The sequence below is a fragment of the Papio anubis genome, chromosome 1 (genome assembly GCF_008728515.1).
Source record: "Papio anubis isolate 15944 chromosome 1, Panubis1.0, whole genome shotgun sequence".
In the NCBI taxonomy this organism is placed as follows: Eukaryota; Metazoa; Chordata; class Mammalia; order Primates; family Cercopithecidae; genus Papio; species Papio anubis.
This window is the reverse complement of record NC_044976.1, coordinates 213905228-213925668: the sequence shown is the minus strand read 5'-3', so window position 1 is coordinate 213925668 and position 20441 is coordinate 213905228. Positions and strand designations below refer to the sequence as shown.

The 20441-nt window shown below is 41.6% G+C and overlaps 2 protein-coding genes across 17 annotated transcripts in view; one reads left to right on the top strand and one right to left on the bottom strand.

Annotated features, from left to right (window-relative positions):
- The window catches only part of CATSPERE (catsper channel auxiliary subunit epsilon), a 181845-nt gene extending 164778 nt beyond the window's left edge, over positions 1 to 17067 (bottom strand). For 6 of the 15 annotated variants that reach the window (XM_021931885.2, XM_021931889.2, XM_021931908.2 and 3 more), the window contains exons 1-4: positions 16720 to 17067; positions 11169 to 11269; positions 10144 to 10189; positions 4465 to 4513 (exon numbers count right to left, since the gene is read on the bottom strand). In XM_021931885.2, coding sequence (XP_021787577.1) covers positions 4465 to 4513; positions 10144 to 10189; positions 11169 to 11269; positions 16720 to 17042 — 519 coding nt within the window. In that variant the 5' untranslated portion in view covers positions 17043 to 17067. Of the gene's footprint in view, positions 1 to 4464; positions 4514 to 6014; positions 6425 to 6978; positions 7315 to 9824; positions 9987 to 10143; positions 10954 to 11168; positions 11270 to 16719 lie in introns of those variants that run through there. The other 9 variants (XM_031660035.1, XM_021931923.2, XM_031660034.1 and 6 more) reach the window with 9 other exon arrangements.
- Positions 17068 to 17108: 41 nt separating this feature from the next.
- ADSS2 (adenylosuccinate synthase 2) overlaps positions 17109 to 20441 on the top strand; it is a 43766-nt gene continuing 40433 nt past the window's right edge. For both annotated transcript variants that reach the window (XR_641342.4, XM_003893680.5), the window contains exon 1: positions 17109 to 17425. Coding sequence is in view for 1 of the 2 variants with exons in the window: in XM_003893680.5 (XP_003893729.1) it covers positions 17243 to 17425 (183 nt within the window). In the remaining variant the exon portion in view is untranslated. The remainder of the gene's footprint in view (positions 17426 to 20441) is intronic.

Here is a 20441-nt window from a genome sequence, read left to right as displayed (position 1 = left end):
AAGAGTCTGTCTCAGAAAAGAAAAAGAATAAAACTGTTGTGTCGTTTCTTATTTGCTGTAAACATATCATTGCCTTCTAACACAGTAATCCCATTCCTAGGTATTTAACCAAAATAAAAATATATGTCCCCACATATGTACATGAATGTCCACAGCAGTTTCATCTGAAATAGCTCTAAGTTGGAAATAACCCAAATGGCCATCAACAAGAGAATGGACAAAAAGGAGTAAATTTCATTGTATGTAATTACCTCAACTAATTTGCCTTTTACAAAAGAAACTAAAGAAATATATAATCATAATATATAAACCTTATCTGGATCTTGATTTACATAAACAAACAGAAAATGACATTTATATGACAATTGGTCATTTGAATACTGACTAGATATTTGATGACATGAAGGAATGATTATCAATTTTTAGGGGTGCTAATTAGTATGGTGGTTATGGTTTTTTAAACAACTTTGAGATATAATTCATGCTATACAATTCACTCATTTAAAGTGTACAATTCAATGGTTTTTAGTATCTTCATATAGTTCTGCAACTATTACTGTAATCAATTTTAGAACATATTCAACACTCCACAAAAGAACTGCCACAGTCCTCGGAGGTTACCACCCTAGCCCTGTTTCCCAGCCCTAGGCAGGCACCAACTTACTTTCTGTCTCTATACATTTGCCTATTCTGGACATTTCATGTGAATGAAATCATACACGTGGTCCTTTGTGAGAGGTTTCTTGCACTTAGCATAATGTTTGCAAGGCTTATCTATGTTGTAGCACATAAAAGTACTTCATTCATTTTTATTGACAAGTAATGTCCTATTATATACATGTACTACATTTTATTTATCCTTTCATTAGCTGTTGAACATTCGCATTGTTTGCACTTGGGGGCTATTATGAATAATGCTTCTATGAACATTCATGTGCTAGTTTTTGTGCAGACATTATGTTTGTCTCAAAGAAAAAAAAAACAATAAAATGGTCCAATACATGGCAAAACTGTCCAAGAAAGGAAGATAAAGTGTACAAATAAATTCTATTGGAGACATAAAATAGCTACAAACAGAGATTGAAATGGTAAGCAAAGATTCTAAACAAATGAATAGCAATAAATTTGAAAGCAAAGTGGTAAAAGCAAATATATATTACACAGATTCCTCTTGCCTGGTTTTGAATATTACAAAGTTTATACAGCATGTGTTCTTTTCTGTATGGCTACTTTCACACACTATAGTGAGATTCGTCCATATTGTTCTGTGTCAACACGTGGACACAGTGCACTCATTTCCACTGCCGTGTAGTATCCCACTATGTGAATACAGAGAAACACATTTATTCCTCTATACTACTGATTGACATGCTTCTGGGTTGTTTCTAGTCTGGAGTGATTGGGAATAATGCTGTTGTAACCACTCCTATATAGGTCTTCTGGTGCTGGATGTATACCTAGGAGTCAAACTAGGGTGTCACAGGATACGTATCTATTCAACAGTATTGGATAATAGAAAACAGGTTTTCAAAGTGGTTATACCAACCTGCATTCCTTCTAGTAGTGTATTAGAGTTTCTATTGCTTTACATTCTTACCACCCCTTGTTATCTTCAGTCTTTTTAATTTTAGGCATTCTGATTGGTTTGTAATTACATCTCCCTGTAATTTTAATTCACATTTCACTAATTTTTCATAAGTTTACTGGTCATTTGTATATCCTTTTTTGTGAAATATCCCCTTAGGTCTTTTCAACCTTTCTTTTTTATACTTTAGAAAATTTTAAACAACATTGTAATGATGTGCTTCTTAAAGACGTGGTAGAATTCCCATATGAAACCATCTGGGCCTGGTTCAAATTATAAATATTTATTTTTTTATAAAAGGAGTACAACACTGATAGAAAACACAACAGAAACTGTTAAATTATTTAGTAAAAATTAACTAAAGACTCCTGATTCTAATTTACGGGTGACACCATACAGTGCTAGGAATTCATTTTTGTGTATTGTGTTCTCAGCCATGATAATTTACTCCTACGTAATTCTAGGCTATCCCTGGATTGCAGGAGCTGGAAACCAGGAAACCCTCCTCAAGGGTTCTGAATGATATTTACATTCTGAAAATCAGATGTGGACTGGAACTTGTGAAAAAGAGGAAGTCATTCGTCTTCCTCAAGCAGTGGTACCAAAAGTCCAGGTTTCAAAGATAAAAGTTGTTTTGGGGAAGGCTTCTATCCTATATTTCTATTAAGCACCATCCCCCACTAGGTACTGGGAGAGATTTGTGACATGGACACAAATTTCCTCCGGGTACTGATCTCTGGTGGCAACAGCAGTTTTTTGACTATTGATAAACCAAAAAATTAGTGGGGGTTTCTAAGACCCTTGCTTTCCTAGCCTTCCCAACAGTTTGGTGAGCACCTAATTTCCTGTAACAAATAAATTTCTGCTTAAAATCTAGAGTGGTTTCTGCTGTCCTCTGACCCCTGACTGCCACATGCTCCCTTAAAGGCAAGGATAATATGACAACTGTTTAACAAGTTGTACAGCACAGGCACTGACAGTTCCAAGCGAATACCAGGCAGCATGCTATCCAAGTGTGTACTGGCTGGATTCTGCCTGCCTTACATAGCATCTGGAAATATGGAAGAGTGTCTTAGGTTATAGAATCCCTGAGGATTGTCACTGCCACTTAGTGTTTGGGAACCAGGGAAGCAAGATGTTCTGCAAAGGATAGTTCCACACAATGAAAACTTTTCCTGCTCAAAATTTCAGTGGTATCCCCACTGAGATACACTTCTGTGGAGCAAACTCAAGTATGAATATTGATAAAAGAATCTCATATAAAATAGTAACAATAGTCCCTGAAAGCATATTGAAATACTACATTGATACTGTGTGGGTTTTTCCAAAATCCAAGGATGATACAATATAAGTGAATATATTAATATGACTCACTATGATAACAAGTCTAAGGAGAAAACTCATAAAACTTTTTTCCGTAGACTGTGAAAAGGCATTCCACAATTCACTATAAATATCACTTATAGTGACTATTTTTACCATATTCAATAAATTAGGAACAAATGAATACTTTGTTAATTTAATGAAATGTATCTCTCTCTGCCCAAAAGGGAGCATCTGTTTAATTGGGAGACATTAGAAGAAATCTACTAAAGTTAGGAAGAAGATAATGAGATCAACTCTGGAGGGCTACATCATTGTTCATGAATTGGAAGATTCAATATCATAATGATACCAGTTACTATGAAAACAGTGTCAGTTCTCCCCAAGTGCAATTCCAATCAAAATCTAAGCAGATTTTTGTTTGTGAAAATTAACACTTTTTTGAGACTCTGTCTCAAAAACAAACAAACAAAAAAAATAGAGCCCCCAAAAGTTTAAATCATAAGACAAAGGAGGAGAGATACTTGGCTCATCAAAATTTAGCTTTTTTTCCCAGTAAAGTATCCATAAACAAAGTTAACAGAAACTTGAAAGAGATAACTGAATCTTTGAAACCAACATTTGATTAACTTTTAGAATACAATGTAGCTAGCACTGTGTTAATCAGAAAAGGCAGAAAATTAAATAAAAAATGGGCAAAGGGTATGAACAGGTAATAGAAGGAGAAGCCTGCATAATACACAAAGAGATGCTCAAAATCACTAGTCATCAAAGAATTGAAAGTAACAACAGCAATAGCTATCACTGGATAATAATGAGATTGGGAAAAAATAGGAAATTTAATAATATCAAATTTTGGTAAAGATGTACATTGAGTGAGAATATAAATTGTAACTGCCATTCTGGAAACAATCTTGCAGAACTTCCTTAAATTAAGTGTATTTCCCATGGCCAGGCAACTCTATTTGGCTACATATAGCAGGTAAATGATTGCACAGATATACAGATACATAAAACGACTTGTAGAGAGGACACTCATTACAGTATTGTTTGTGATAGCAGGAAGCTATATGTCCAGCAATAGGGGTATATAAAATATAATTGATTTACACTAGTAATTAGGCAGCAATAAGAAGAAATGAAGTAGAAAGTATTGAATAAAAAAAGTAATATAGAGAATGAGGTCTATAGTTTGTGTGACCAAACATCCTGATTTGTCTAGACAGTTCCAGTTTATACCTCTTGTATAATTATTAATAGCACTCCCATTCTCAAGAGGTTAGGAAGTATACTGAATGGTTATCCTACCTATATAATAACACCACATTGTGAATAGTAAATCACAAAAACACTCAAAACAACACTATTTTTGCTACATGCAAATTTAAGGACATGGATTAAGGAGGGGACCTGTGTTAGGGTAATACACGGGATGAAAGAAATGAAATGGAAGAGCGACAATGTCTGTAAAACTCAATATGATTAACTCTGCTCTCTGCTTTAAAGTTCAAAAAATTTAATACTTAACTATAGTTTATTAAAAATTCAACACTTACAGTACTTCTGGTACTAAAAATGCGATAGTTTGGGCTGTTACTGGAATACCTGTGGAGGAAGAGGCCAAGTATGAATATTAAAACTAACTTATTCTTCAAATATGAGGATTCTCTACATGGTCAGGGCATAGCTGGGTTGCCAGGAGCTTCACCCTTCTGCCTAATTCCCTTCCTGGACAGCAACTCAGGGCTGAAGTTGGGGCTATCAGTGACCTCTACCCACATCTCTGGATGTGTTAGGGTTTGCTCAGTATCTGAAGACAGTAAAACAAGATGAGAAGTTAATACTCTTTACCTGCTTTTTTTTTTTTTTTTTTTTGGAGGATGAAAACTCTTGAAGAACATGGGCTGTAACTCTTTCACTTACAAAGAGTTAAAATAAGAATAAAGATTGGGATTTCAAAAACCAGTATTTCTTTTTTTTTTTTTTTTTTTTTTTTTTTTTTTTTTTTTTTTGAGACAGGGTCTGTCTCTGGAGTACAGTGCAGCACTTTTGGCTTACTGCAGCCTTGACCTCCCAGGCTCAAGTGATCCTCTCACCTCGTCCTACCGAAATAGCTTCTGGGACTACAGATTGCATGCCTACGCCAATAATTGTTATTACAGAGGGTAGAGACAGGGTTTTGTCATGTTGCTGCAATGGAGGGTTCTTAATTCCTGTCTAACGCAGGATTATCAGATTCGTCTAACGCAGCCCTGTCCAATATAATTCAAGCCACCTCCTATTAATTAAAAATGTTCAAGTAGCTCCTTTAAAAGCACAAGAATAAATGGGTGAAATCAATTTTAATAATTTTTAGCTTTTAATTAATTAAAACTAAAACTAAAACTAAACTTAAAATTAAACTTAAAATTAATAATATTATGTTTTATTCAACACGTAATCAGTATAAAATGATTATTAGAGAGATATTTTACATTCCTTTTTCATACTAAGTCTTTGAAATCCAGTGTGTACGTTACACTTACAACATATCCCAATTTGGGTTATATTTCAAGTGCTCAAAAGGCACATGTAGCTGATGACTATCATAAATCATCACCCTACAATTCCTTCAGCTTCCATTTGCTTCAAGAATCTATTCCATGTCTATATTGCATACCTAATTGCAATTGGAATTGCTCCATCCCTAAAGTTTTAAATCAGAGGCCTTTTTTCTGTATGTAGAGGAAGAGTTGCTAGGATATCATTATGCAGTTCCCTTATCAGAATTATACAAGCCTTAACAGCACTCTGAATTCTTATTTTTAACAGAAATCAGTCACCTTTATAATGAAACACATTTTCTGTATATACAGATCGAATAAAAAAAAGTTCATGTATTTTACATATACCTATAAATAAAACCGAAATCTATTGTCATTGAAGGCTTTTTTTGAAGTGTGAACCACCTCACACTTCTTATGAATCTAAGATCCCTTTCATTACAGAGAGAAAAATACAAGTGGCAAATTTTGTACTTTAATTTACAAAGTTAAATTATGTAATTTAATAAGATCTGGCAGTGAAAGGATGAAATGACCTTTCCTGGCAGGCCTTTTCTCCTCACCTGCTCCCTCAACAGCTGCTTCTCACTCCTACTGGGGCTGAGGACAGGCTAGGGAGAGAACAGTCGTTCAAAGAGTCACGTTTAATTTATTAATTTAGTCCCAGATAACAATGACAATGCCTTTTCATTCTTGCTTTATCATGTCTAATATTTAATGTATTCTTGTTGGAAACGGATCTAAGAGGCCCAAAGGTATGTGGGGTGTGCAGATAGACACGTGCTATTTTTTAATGAAAAGGGCACTGTCATCTCACTCTTGGACCACAATGATCCTCTCCTCTGGCAAAAGAAGGGTGCACAAGGGGACAGGAATGTAAGTATTCACAGGGGCTGGGGTGTGATGGCTCATGGCTCACAGCTCATGGCCTGTAATTACAGCACTTTGGGAGGCCCAGGCAGGAGGATCCCTTAAGGCCACGAGTTCGAGACCAGTCTGGGCAATGTTGTGAGACCCTGTCTCTGCCAATTTTTTTTTTTTTTTTTTTTTTAATTTAGCCAAGCGTGGTGGCGCGTGCCTATGGTCCCAGCTATTCAGGAGGCCGAGGTGGGAGGAGCGCTTGGGCCCAGGAGTTTCAGGCTACAGGGAGCTATGATGGCGCCACTGCATTGCAGCCTGGGCAACGGAGCAAGAGGCCGTCTCTAAAACAGACAACCGCCGCCCTAAAAAACAAAAAAGTAAGATTTCACTGGGACTCAGATGTTCTGAGGACAGCATGAAGGTACTGCGACCTTACTGCAGGAACTGGGTCAGCAAAGTGCTAACAGCGGCCCCTCGCGCTCATGGAAAACTCTCGGGTGGGAGCGGCGGGACACTGGTGCTGGTGTTGGGGAGTCGGGAGACGAGGCAGTGGTCGGCCAGGGCCAGCGGTCCCGGGGCGCATGGGGTGGGGAGCGGGACCCTCCCGCCTGCCCTGCCGGGGGTAATCCCCGCCCAGTCGCTCGCGTGCGACTGGCGTCTCTCTACCTCCAAATGGCCAAGCCACAGCAGCTCAGCCACGACAGCAGCACGGCCACTTCCCGGGCTGACATGGCGCCTGCTCCGCCGCCGCCCAACCGCCTCGGCCACTCCCGTCCAGGCCTCGCGCATTCCCGGGGGACGACGGCCAGGCGGGCAGCAGGAGGCGCTTGGGTCCCGGCGCGGCTGGACACGGCGGGCCCGGCCTGAGGACCAGCGAGGGAGAAGTGTGCGCGTGCGCACTGCTGCCTGCGCTCCCTGGAGGCCTGGAAGTAGCTGGAGTGCGAACCTGCACACCGGATTTTAGGAAAGGCAGAACCAGGCTTTCCAGCAGTGAGATAGCAAAAACACTTCGAAAAATCCGAGTTGCCAATTAAAAAAAAAAAAAAAAAAGAAAGAAAGAAAGAAGGAAGGAAGCAGGGAATGAAGAAAGAAAGAGAAGAAAAAGAAAAATCCCAGTTGCCTGAATGAATGTGAAACTTTTAAGGTAGTGTGTGTTTTAGCCCACATCTTCATGTGACTGTGTATGGACACTGCAACAGCAAATACATATCTGGCAGTGCTTTCCAGGGAGCAGGCACGTTATAAGTGATTGTTGTTGTTGTTGTTGTTGTTGTTGTTGTTTTGAGACGGAGTCTCGCTCTGTCGCCCAGGCGGGAGTGCAGTGGCTGGATGGATCTCAGCTCACTGCAAGCTCCGCCTCCCGGGTTCCCGCCATTCTCCTGCCTCAGCCTCCCGAGTAGATGGGACTACAAGCACCCGCCACCTCGCCCGGCTCATTTTTTTTTTTTTTTTTGTATGTTTTTTTTAGTAGAGACAGGGTTTCACCGTGTTCGCCAGGATGGTCTCGATCTCCTGACCTCGTGATCCGCCCGTCTCGGCCTTGTTGTTTTTGAGACAGAGTCACCCTCTGTCACCTAGGCTGGAGTGCAGTGGCTCCATCTGGCTCGGCTCACTGCAACCTCCGCCTCCCGCGTTCAAGCGATTCTCCTGCTTCAGCCTCAGGAGTAGCTGGGATTACAGGCATGTGCCACAGGGCCCGGCTAATTTTTGTATTTTTAGTACTGACGAGGTTTCCCCATGTTGCCCAGGCTGGTCTTGAACTCCTGGCCTCAAGTGATCCACCAGCCTCAGCCTCCCAAAGTGCTGGGATTACAGGTGTGAGCCACCAGACCTGGCCAGGCACACCATAAATGATTTTTATTTTATTTATTTATTTATTTGTTGCAGGAGACTAGAGTTTTATTATTACTCAAATCAGCCTCTCTGAACAACAGGGGAGCAGAGTTTTTAAGGATAGCTTGGTGGGTTGGCGGAAGCCAGTGATCCAGGAGTGCTGGTTGGTCGGGGATGAAATCATAGGGAGTAGAAGCTGTCTTCTTGTGCTGAGTCACTTCCTGGGTGGGTGCCACAAGAACAGATGAGCCAGTTGATTGATCTGGGTGGTGCCAGCTGATCCAGCAAGTACAGGGTCTGCAAAATCTCTCCAGCACTAATCTTAGGAGCAGTTTAGGGAGAGTCAGAATCTTGTATCCTCCAGCTGCATGATTCCTAAACCTATTTTCAAATCTTGTGGTTAATGTTAGTCCTACAAAGGCAATCTAGTCTCCAAGCAAGAAGGAGGTCTGCTTTGGGAAAGGGCTGTTACCGTCTTTATGTAAACTATAAACTAAATTTCTCCCAAAGTCCAAAGTTAGTTCAGCCTATGCCCAGGAATGAACAATGACAGCTTTGAGGTTAGAAGCAAGATACAGTCCATTAAGTTAGATCTCTCTCACTGTCTCAATCATAATTTTGCAAAGATGGTTTCAATCCTTCCCTTTGGGTAGGTTATGAAGATGGGAAAAGGCCGTTGATCGCTCTGGCTTCTTCCAGATGACAGAGGACGTAATGGGAATGGGAGTGAACTCCAAGGTGAGAAGAGTGGAACCGCTTTGCAACTGTCTAAGCGACTCATGCAGGCCTGGTTGGGTTTCCAAGGCTGGCATGGCAAACACATTAGTACTCTCATCTATAGTTTTACTACAATGTTTAAGTGAACAGCCTGCTATAAGGTAAATAATGAGTCCTAGGATGAGGAGTACAATTCCCAATTTTAAAAGCAAAGATTTGAAAGCATTAGTCTGGGGACTTCTAACCCACAAAGAATTTAGTGTTTAGTCTAAACTGCAGAAAAAACCTCAAGGACACCTAACAACAGTGTACTATAGTTTTTCTTTTGAAGCGTAATTTTTTTCTCTCATCACCATTTTTATTCAAAACAAACCATGATAGAACTGATTTGTTTAGAAAATAAACTTTAGTCTTACTGTACTTGGCCTGATTATTTGCATAAAGTGCAGCAATAATAATTATTTTTCACTTAGGCCTTTTTCATTGGCTTTGATAGAACTCTGTTCCATGAAGAATCTCAGATAAGACTTTTTAAAAGGTGAGCCCAGGCTGGGCACGGTTGCTCATGCCTGTAATCCCAGCACTTTGGGAGACTGAAGTGGGTGGATCACGAGGTCAGGAGATCAAGACTGTCCTAGCCAACAAGGTGAAACCCCATCTTTACTAAAAATACAAAAATTAGCTGGGCGTGGTGACGCATGCCTGTAATCCCAGCTACTTGAGAGGCTGAGGCAGGAAAATCACTTGAACCTGGGAGGTGGAGGTTGCGGCAAGCTGAGATTGAGCTACTGAACTCCAGCCTGGTGACAGAACTAGATTCCGTCTCAAAAAAAGAAAAAAACAACAAAAAACAGCCCAGCCTCAAATACCTGTGAGTTGGTATTTGAAAATTCCTTTCCTCTTGAAGTCCCAAGATAACTTGGAGTTCCTGGGCCCGTTAGAAAGTGACATTCTTTACTTACCACAGGTCAGGAACCTTGTACAGGGACTCTGTGTGGACAAGGTATGAGGCCAGATTCCCCAGTGGGCTTTAATTGGCTCTGTAAGTCAACTTTGATTCTTTCAGGGAAGCATGCCATTCCAGTCAAAGCCTTGGTAAAATAACCAATTTCTCCAATTGTGTTCTGTTACAAAAGAAAACAGATTCTTATTGCACTTATTTAATTAACCATACTGCCATAAATTGAGAATATTCACAAATAGTTTCCAAATTCTGGAGAAATCAGATAGAGAGGAACAAATATACTTTAAATTTTGTTCACAGGAGTATATTTTACTCACCTGTTAGAAGTTGCAAATAGCTCTAAAGAAATAAGTTCTCTTGACTCTGAAAAAAAAGGTTTAGCAATGTTTAACACATTAGCTCTCCATGAGAGCCCTGTAAGTTTGGTTTTTTCCCTCCATTCCAATAACACAATTTTTAAAGTTATCTGAGACCTGCACTCAGAGTCCTGTATCTGTCATATAAACTGCCCTTTGAAAAGGACCAAAGCAAGACAAAATGTCTGTGGATGGCAAAAGCCCATAGCCACTATTAAAGCTACAACTGACTAGGAATTTTGGTTACTTCTGTGGCATACAACAACTTTACATAACAATTATAATTATTAATAATGTACACTAAATTATCACATTAGAGAAATGTCCCATACTTTTGGAACACATACCAGTAACATATTTATACAAACACAGCCCCAAAGAAAACCAAACACCATTCCCTCTTCTATTTGAAAGGTTTTTTCTATTCTAATGTCACAATCTCCCAGAGTTATTAATCAGAAACCTGCATTTAAGAGCACTTGTTAAATTTTATAGCTGATTATAAAATCATGTTTTAAAGAGGACCAACGTGAGACAACAATTGTCTGTGGATGACAAAAACATTTTAGGGCAGCCACTGTTAAAGGCACGACTGACAAAGAAATTTACCTCTGTGGCACACAGTCATTTAACATAATAATGATAATTATTACTGGTAACATATCCTAAGTCATATTAGAATTATAGCAGTTTTACCTAATTTTGGAACATATACCAATAACACATTTACACAAATATAGACCAAAGAAAGCCAAACACCATTTTATATTTGACAATGCTTCCTGTATGATTTTTGGACTTTAGAAGACCTAATATCTAAAATATTACGTTAGAAAGAGACATAATTTATAATTTGATTTTGGAAAGTCTGTCAAATATCAAAGGTTTAAAACACTGGATATCACAAAATAGAATCCCAGGTCACCATAAGTCATTCATTTGGCCAAAATGGTAACTCCAAAACAATTAAAAACAAAAAGAAAAACCTTTACTGTGATAGAGGTGACTTAGCTTTCCAAAGGAAGATCCAATGAAAATAGCATGAGGCCAACTGAATCTTTCTTCTCTCTCTCCTCCTTTTTTTCCCCTGCCATTTATCCAAAGGAGAAAACAAAACCCTTTCATTATCTTTTAACATTACATAAAAATCGTCTTCAGAAGAGAAAACCAAATTTCATGTGCATCTTTAATGTTAAAGCTAGTTTTTTAAATAAAGTTTTATATCTCTATCCAGTTTTAATTAGTTTGACCATAAGGTAAGATTTTCATAAACTTTTTAGAACCCTTTACAATTTTCCATCAAACAGCAGATCAGTTTTCTAAGAAAACCCTGTTATTTGGACACGGGGGCCCAGATTCTGGCCCCATGTCAGTATGATTTTAATATTTTAACCTACAGAAAAAAGCTAATTATTTCTTTCAGCTCTTAGCCAACTTGTTTATACCCACAGAATTTTTTTTTAGATTCACCCTTTACAAACCTTTTCACTTTGCTTAAACCTTCAGATTTGTTCCGTTCCTCTTTCAGGGTGAGACAATCTTTAAAACCCTCTGAACTAGACAAAATTACATGCCCTTTAACAAAAGCCATATTCCTGTGCCTTCTTATAATCTTTTACCAAAAATCACATTCCCTACACACCTTGTATGTAAAACTGTTTTTCCAGTAATCTCAGTTTCACGTTAGCAACTTTCATTTTAGTGAAAAACCTGATCAGTGAGTGAGTTAATTCTAGGGGTGGAACCTAGGACACCAGACAGAAGTGAAGATAAGGCCTGTTTTCAGCATAACTAGGGGCATGGCTGTCCACGTGTCCCCAGGCCTTCTTTATAACCTAATGCTCCAAAATAGGTAAATCAAACGATTTTCAAAAGTCCAAGGAACAATTTGACTTTAAAGCATTTAGCAAATCTGATATCTGATCTTAATTTAGACTAAATGTCTATATTTTCATGACATTTTACCAATAATCTTTAAAACTGTCTTTATTTCCAAAAGATTACTAAAGTCATGTGAATAAAAAGGCATTCAAGTTTCTATTTTTCCGACAAAATATGTGATGTAAGCGCTCATTTTTCTAAGGAAATTAATCAGAGCTTTTTTATATAAACATCACACACCAGACAGAAGATTCAGCACTTGTAAGATTTTTCATTTGCCAGTTTTTTAATTGGATTACTGGCTTCATGGGGGAGCCCCTGGAGGAACAGGGCCAGGAAAGCTTGTGTTTCTAGGGCCAAATAAGCAGCAAATAAGCCACTGAAGGCAAAGACAGATTCTTAAAAATAAGGGTTCCGTTTTATACTGGATCCTGGATCCCAAGAGGAGGGAAATACTTCAAGAGAAGGCAGTGCAGTGCTTTTACCGACTGTGCATTTCATTGCAAGGCACCGCAAAGCCAATTAGTCCATTTGTAATTAGACCACCCCCCATGGGAGTCTCCTCTCTCTGTGGGGCAGGGGGAATGTTTCCATGTCTTCCAGGTGGCCAAAGCGTGCTTCTCTGATCCAAGTGTGCCAAGACTCAAGTATGCCTCCATAACTACTATTAGCCAACCTCTAAAACATATTTCCTACCTGGTTGTTACACACCAAAGCTCTCTCAGAATGAGAAGTAATTTCTGATACCCCTAAAACTCAAAACCGTCAGGTAACACAATGCAAAACAGAACAGAGCCTTTGATTTTGAGAGGGATCTATCTGTTTTTAATTCTCGGGGTTTCATGAGGAAAACAGAGCTTTCTTCCAGAACGGGGACTGTGGTGCCTCCTGTTTTTCCCACGGAGTCCCAGGCTGCCGGAAGCGATCTCACGGCCTCTCGTGTGCATGAAGATAAGCAAAACAAAAAAGTGGAGGAAAATAATTCCGTTGACTGAGAAGGAAAAAAGATCTTTTTCCAGAAAAACAAGATCCAAGAAGACAGAAACATAAAGGCCTTTTAAATATATCTATAGCTGGTTTATCCACTTTTAATTAAGCTGACTCTTAACCATAGTGCTCTTTAAAAAACAAACCCTTAAAAATTTTATTACCCAACTTTAGCCATGCCAAGCGGCCAATATTTTTGGCTTTTGAATTCTACCACAGGTAACTTCCCATATGAAATTAATACATTTTAACTAAGGTTATAATTTAACCATGGACACACAGGTGTCTCAAAGAGATGGTAAGCAGTTTTTTTTTTTTTTTTCTACAAGATTTAGAATCTCCCCCAGGGTAGTTTAGAGAAAGGAAAATTCAAGACAGGAAATCAGAAGCTATCCATGGGGGCGGGGGAGGCGGGGAACCTCGATAAATGGCAAAGTTACATAAATAAAAAACCAGAGGGGAATCATTCCGGAAGCCAGGAATAGAACGCAGACCCCCACTGTCAAGAGGCAAAGCCTTAGCTACTGAGTTATACAGCACTGAGCAGTTTCTATTCTTCCCAGAAGGAGCCTAAAGAAGCCAATTTCAAGCTTGCAAAGGCTTTTAACTGCTCAAGAAAATGTTTAGGGCTAATCTACAAATCTCCAAATTCCTGTCTTCTAGATGGCAGAAACCAAGAGAAATTATCTCCACATGGTCACAAAGTTAAGCTCTTAAGGACACAAAACAAGACAGAGAAATTTCACACAGTATTGGCTTCAGGGACCTGTAGTAACGTTTGTAACTGACCAGCCTGCCAAGCTGGCTTGAAAAGCAGGCTTATAGGGGTCCTAAAGCCACGTTCTATCCTGTGGATACCCATCTCTCCACTACAGAACACAGAAAGACAAATTCTTAGCACAAAATTACACCAGATTTGCTACAGCCTAAGACTAGTCTCACAAATCCTTTTTTCTATTTATGAAACCCTTGCAGAGGAGACAAACAGTTTACTATTTACTGAGAGAGAGAGAGAGAGAGAGAGAGAGAGAGACCAGAAACTTGTCTGGTAAGAATTTCACACCCTTTTTGCCAACATACCAGATTTCCAGGTTCCCTTTCTCTGCAGCTTCCAGAAGAATGGAGCGGCTTTTGATGACCCTGCTTGCTTGTGCTATAGCTGTGGGGTTCAAGCCACTTTACAAGGGAAAGTCACCCTTTCCTGCTTTATGGAACCGTAGACAAAATTCTTAATTTGCAAGATGCTGCCCAGAGGGCTGCGTGGGGGACCAAATTAACATTTTCCATCCCAGCAAAACACACATAACAAATCACACATTAGTCACCTCGTTCAGCACCCAGTATCAGCCTGGCAAAGCTCAAAACCTTTCTCCCGTTGGTCCCTGTTGTCTTTGATCCACTCCAGGTGGGGAGGGATGACCTCGGAATGGTAATTCACAATGGGGTCTCTGGGCAAGAGGAAGAGCAGATAGTCGCCCCGAGACAGGCCTGTTGAGCCTTCTCTAGGGCTCATCAAATGTGACCAGACAAATAAGGAGGGGTCTGAGTTAGGTCTGCTGGACTTCATCAGCAACCTCTTCTGAGATCCCTTCCACATAGACAAACACACACAAAGACAAGAGGACAGAGGCCTTCCCAATCAGATCCCTAACCAAGAACTCCAGGAGTATCCCTTCCCAACTATCCTCCTATTCTCCTTCTGAGAAACCTCTTTGAAATCTTCCTGATTGAGGAGCAGTCTCCCAAACCTGAACTCTTCCTACTAGTTAGAGCCAACCGAGACCCCCCAGGAGCCGAACAGACACCCTGCAGTGGGGCTACAGACACCCCACCATAGGGCTACAGAACCAGTCAGGAGAAAGGAGGCATTGGCAGCACCTAGGATGCTCTCCAATCCAGACACCCCGCCCCGCAATGGGGCTACAGACAGACACCCTGTGATAGGGTTACAGTTAAGGGACATCTCCCCAGGACTATTTCCCCATTGCAATTAAATCCATGCACACTGGGTTGGCAGCGCCCCGCCAGTAGAGAGAGTACCAGAGTCAGCCCCCAGTCCAAGAGAACTGGGTGGCCACCTGGGCAGGCTTCTGGATCCATCGCTGGAGGGGGGCCACTGAACCACGACCAGGTAGCCACAACAGCACTCCCAGACACGCCCCCAAATTTGTAACCGCCCAAGCAGTTCACCTTGTCCACTGCCGAGACAGAGTCGATTCATCAAGACAGGGGAATGACAATAAAGAAATAGTAATTCATGTAGAGCTGGCTGCGCAGGAAACCAGAGTTGTTTTATTACTCAAATCAGTCTCCCATAAATGATTTTTAAAAATTGAATGGAAATGACTAGTAACATGTGCTTATTCAGTATCTACTGTCTGCCCAGCACTACCTCGGGCATTTGAGTAGAAAGAAATAGATGGCATTCTCATTTCCAAAACGTTTGTGATCTTGTAATAAGGCCAAGATAGACACCAATTATCACATAGTATTATAATTAATTTGTTTAATTAATTATATTAATTTGTTTACTAATCAATAGACCAAATAATTTGAATCCTTGAGGGCTGCAATTGTATCTTTATTTCTCCTATGTTATCAGTGCCCAGGACACTTAGTAAATAGCAGGTTCTCAATGTTCCTGACTTAACTCATTGACTAGAAATAAAATACTAAAGTGCGCTCTAGAGACCATTAGTGAACATACAGTATGTCCAGGCGATTTGGGAGATGGTACATGTAATGTGATTCTATTCCCACTTTTTTTCGAAGCACCTTTTATCAGAATTAAACATCATGGTTAATTTGTGTTGGAGTTGAAAGGGCATTAGATGAACAGTAGGTATACGCCAGAATCTAGTTACAACTGTAACTAAGAGACAGTGGAATCTACAGGAAGGACATGGGCTCTGGACTCAGATTATCGAAGTACCAATTTAGGCCTCACTAGGGCAAGTTACCTAGCTTTTAAATCCTGTAAAATAAGGATAATAGAGGATCACCTACCTTATATGGTTGTAGGGATTTAAAAAAAGAAAAGAAGTGCATGACAGTATCTGCATATATGTACTATATATGACATAGGTAATCCACTCCTCCTCTCTGAGCCTTTGTTACTACTGTGTAAAATGAGAATTAGGACTTTACTTGATTTATTGATTTCAGGTCTCATGTCCTTTATCTTATCGCCTTACTGTTGAATTTTGTCTTTTTTTTTTTTGAGACGTTGTCTCGCTCTGTCGCCCAGGCTGGAGTGCAGTGGCCGGATCTCAGCTCACTGCAAGCTCCGCCTCCCGGGTTTACGCCATTCTCTTGCCTCAGCCTCCCGAGTAGCTGGGACTACAGGTGCCGCCACCTCGCCCAGCTAGTTTTTTTGTATTTTTTTAGTAGAGACGGGGTTTCACCGTGTTCGCCAGGATGGTCTCGATCTCCTGACCTCGTGATCCGCCCGTCTCGGCCTCCCAAAGTGCTGGGATTACAGGCTTGAGCCACCGCGCCCGGCCTTGAATTTTGTCTTATTTGATCCCTGTCCCCATCTCTGTTACTTCCAGACTTTCAATTTCCAATTCTACACTTACACGTTCCGATTTTATGCTGTTTGTACTGAGAAATTCCACACTTGGTATTTTGTACACGTTCATTCCTTAATAAAGACAAATCCAGACAAACCTGCAGATGGCAGACACAGTGGCCCCAGAATACGCCGCCGCAGCCCAGAGCGTTGCGTGCTGGGAGTTGTAGTCCGACGCTCCACACGCGCCTCCGCGCCTCTCCAGTTTGAAAGCGAGAGGTAGAGCGGGTAGGCGGGGTGCTGAAGGAGAAGCGCTCTCGAAGCCCCGCCCCTGACCTTTTCCGCTCGCGAGGTTCGCACAGGAGTGGCGCGCCAGGCCGCGGAAGGGGCGTGGCCTCGGTCCGGGGTGGCGGCGGTTGCCGCCACCAGGGCCTCTTCCTGCGGGCGGTGCTGCCGAGGCCGGCCTGCGCGGGGCAGTCATGGTCCCCCATTGAGCGGGCTGTGGCGGAGAGCGGGGCGGGGACTGGCTGGAGGGTGGCAGCCCGGCGGGGCGGGGGCGGGGGCGGGGCCGGCCTCTGGCTCCTTCTTCCTCCGCATGTGGCTGGCGGCCGCAGAGCAGTTCGGTTCGTTGACTCCTCGGCGGCCACCTCTCCTTCGGGCTCTCCTCGCGTCACCGGAGCCATGGCGTTAGCCAAGACCTACCCGGCGGCATCCTCCCTGCCCAACGGCGATTGCGGCCGCCCCAGGGCGCGGCCCGGAGGAAACCGGGTGACGGTGGTGCTCGGTGCGCAGTGGGGCGACGAAGGCAAAGGGAAGGTGGTGGATCTGTTGGCGCAGGATGCCGACATCGTGTGCCGCTGCCAGGTGAGGCGACGGGCCTCTCACGGGAGGCTGGGCCCGGGAGCTCGGGCTGCCTGGCACCTGGTGCCCAGGAACTCGGACCCAGGACCCGGATCCACTGGCCAAAATGAGGTGTCACCTTGAGGCTCTCTCCTCCTGTCCTGAGCTGCGGCGACGTGGAGAAATGGCGGGAGGTCGGGGACCCCTGACCTGGAGCGTCGGGTGAAACTTGGGGTGGTTCTGGAGGAAAAGGTGGGCTGGCGGGGAGCCTTTGAGAGATGCGCGATGCCTGGGGACTTGCAGTTTGGCGTCTGGGGACTGGTGCTCCGCCCCGGGACTGAGGCCAGGGTGGAGGTGGGATGCGGTCCGAGTTTGAGGAGCTACCGCCCGAGGCCTGCTCCCAACTCTTCCGACTGCGGGCGGAGACCCGGCGCGACGGCAGAGTCCCCCCATCACCGCCCCCCCACCCCGCCCAGGGCGGCGGAGTGAGAGTGGATTGTTTCGAAATGTCCTGAAACCCAGACTCCGTCTGCAGGACTGTGGCATGCAGTGTTTTGCTTCCTCTGGTCCACTTTGTTGACATCCAAACCCACCCACCTCTGGGCTTTGGACTGTTGTTTTAGGGCCCTGAGTTTCTTGTTTTTGTTTTTGTTTTTACAATGTGCTCCGTACCTTAAAGTTAAGGAGAAATTACTTTTACTAGTTGGTCCCAGAGGAAGGAATCCCTTCTCTGTTGAAAAAAAGTAAATACATGGATGTCAAATTGAGTATTTAGAAATAAATATTTGCATTGCTAAGGTGACATCGAAAGTGCACTTTCGGAAAACGAGGTGGTAATGAACTTCTAACGGGAGACACGTGGTTTTCAATGTAAGCTTTCTTCCTATTTGTCGTTTCCTTTGAAGCAACATACAGGGGAGGCCTTTTGTAAAGGCTCTCAGATAACTCTCTCCAGCTTCAAAATTCTAAGTAGATGAGTAATAACCACGTTCAAAACAAAGCATAATGTAATATTTGAAGTTAACTGTTGTCTGTTTAGGTTGCAAGAGTATTTGTTTTTGAACATACATGGCATGATATGATGGTGCCATGCTGTATATGTTTTAGTAAGTCATAGGCCCCCTTGAATACCATTCTGAGCATGCAGAAACAGTGAAATCACAGGTATATAGAAGAGCTAAATGCAAATATTGCAAATATTCTCTGATTTACCTTGTTTCATTTTGTTTTGTTTTCATGCAGAAATCCACCCTGTCCATTCTGAAATAGCTGTTACACTAATTGCCTCTTAGGAAACCTTCACTACCACCTCTCCCTCCTTCCCTTCCAGCCTATTACTTCTCCACCCCTCTGGCAACACACTTTGTACCTTAGCACTCTGGAGGGTGTTGCCATTAAATTCCTGCCCCACACTTTCTTAGGAAATACTCCAGAAATCCAGCCTTTACCTACCTTTTGTCTTACATTCAGATCTGGTCATGCTGTGGGGAAGACGTACCAGAACGCCGAACTTTCTTGCTGTCTAGAAGGGGAGAGAGGCGGAGGCCTGTGTGTCTCCTTCACTGACATCTTGAAATCTTTACGTGGAAGTAGCTCAGGTTGAGCTACACTATGGGTTGTAAGAAGGTTTGGAGAACACAACCATTATGGTATTTATTCTAAAGGATTCTCAATTTAATATTCTATCGAGAAATATTAGAAGTAGTTTGTAGCTTGGAGAAGGTGTTACTAATGTTACCAAGAAAGTAGTCTTGAAGTCGTGGACTGACCTGATCTGATGCCCTTGGAAAGTCTAGAGAAGTGATTGAGAAGGAACTAAGTTTGACTTTAAAATGTTACCTGAAGATAGTGGAGAAACAAATGAGGGGCCCTGTTAGGCAGACTTCCCTCATCTATATATTTTTGACCTAACTACCTTCCTTATAGAATCCTTATGTTCTTCTAGTGCCTTTTAAGAGTGTATCATTAGGATTCTTTATTAGTCTTGTTAGCAAAAAATAGATGAGTAATGAATAGATTTAAGCATTATCTCTTTTGTGATTTACCTTGGTAACTTTGTATTATTTGGTTAGCCCTAGTAAGCTGGCATCTACTTAATGAAGTTCTCCTAGGTGTTAAAATTGGAATGTTGGAGTTCTTACTGAGTGTGTATAGAGAGCTGGAAAAAATCAACAGTAAGACATTGTGAGCTTGGATTGCCTTGTCTGATGTCTTAAGTTTTGTGTGTTAGTGAAAACATGTCCTTTGTTAGAGTTTAATATATTCTGCCATATTGATGTCATGAGTTCAAATTTTATTCAGCACTGTTTCTCCAGAAATGATGTACACATAATGTATCCATATTTCACCAGTAGAATCATAAGGACTTTCTCCCAACATAAAATATAGTTTTAAAAAGAAAAACTGGCATTGCATTTAATGATAAATTTTAATATATAAAATGCCTTTTTGGAAACACTAGATGCAAACCCAATGGCATTTTCACTCTTACAGCGCTTAAGGCCTGTGTTGTTCAGATTCAGGATTTATGGGAAGTTATTTATAACTTGGTAGGTTCCCCAGATCCGTAAATATGTAGCACTTACATCAAAGGACAGCCACTACTGATGCCTTAATTTTAAATCAATATTTATTTTAAGAAGAAGAGAGAAGAATTAAATAGAGGCCCAACCCTGGGTACAGGTCATTCATCTAGTAAACACTGAGTATCTTCAGGGGATCACTTAGCCTGGGAGTCAAAAATCTGAAAAAGGCAGGGATTGTGCCTACAAGGAGCTCACAATCTGGGGGACAACTGCTGTGTAAGCAAAAATATTGAGAAGGTCAGGATGGAGAAAGGTACTAGCCTAAGTGTTTCAAGGGATTAAAGTATGGGACCAAAAAGGTCCCTTTCTGGCATCACAGAAGGAAGTCTAATACTGTTTTTTCCCAAATTCTCTCAAAGTAAAATACTGTGCTTTGGTTTCTTTATTTTGCTGAGTAGAAACTACAGAAACTTCTTAACTGTAGTAGTTTATACCAGGCTTTAAGCAAAGGCTTA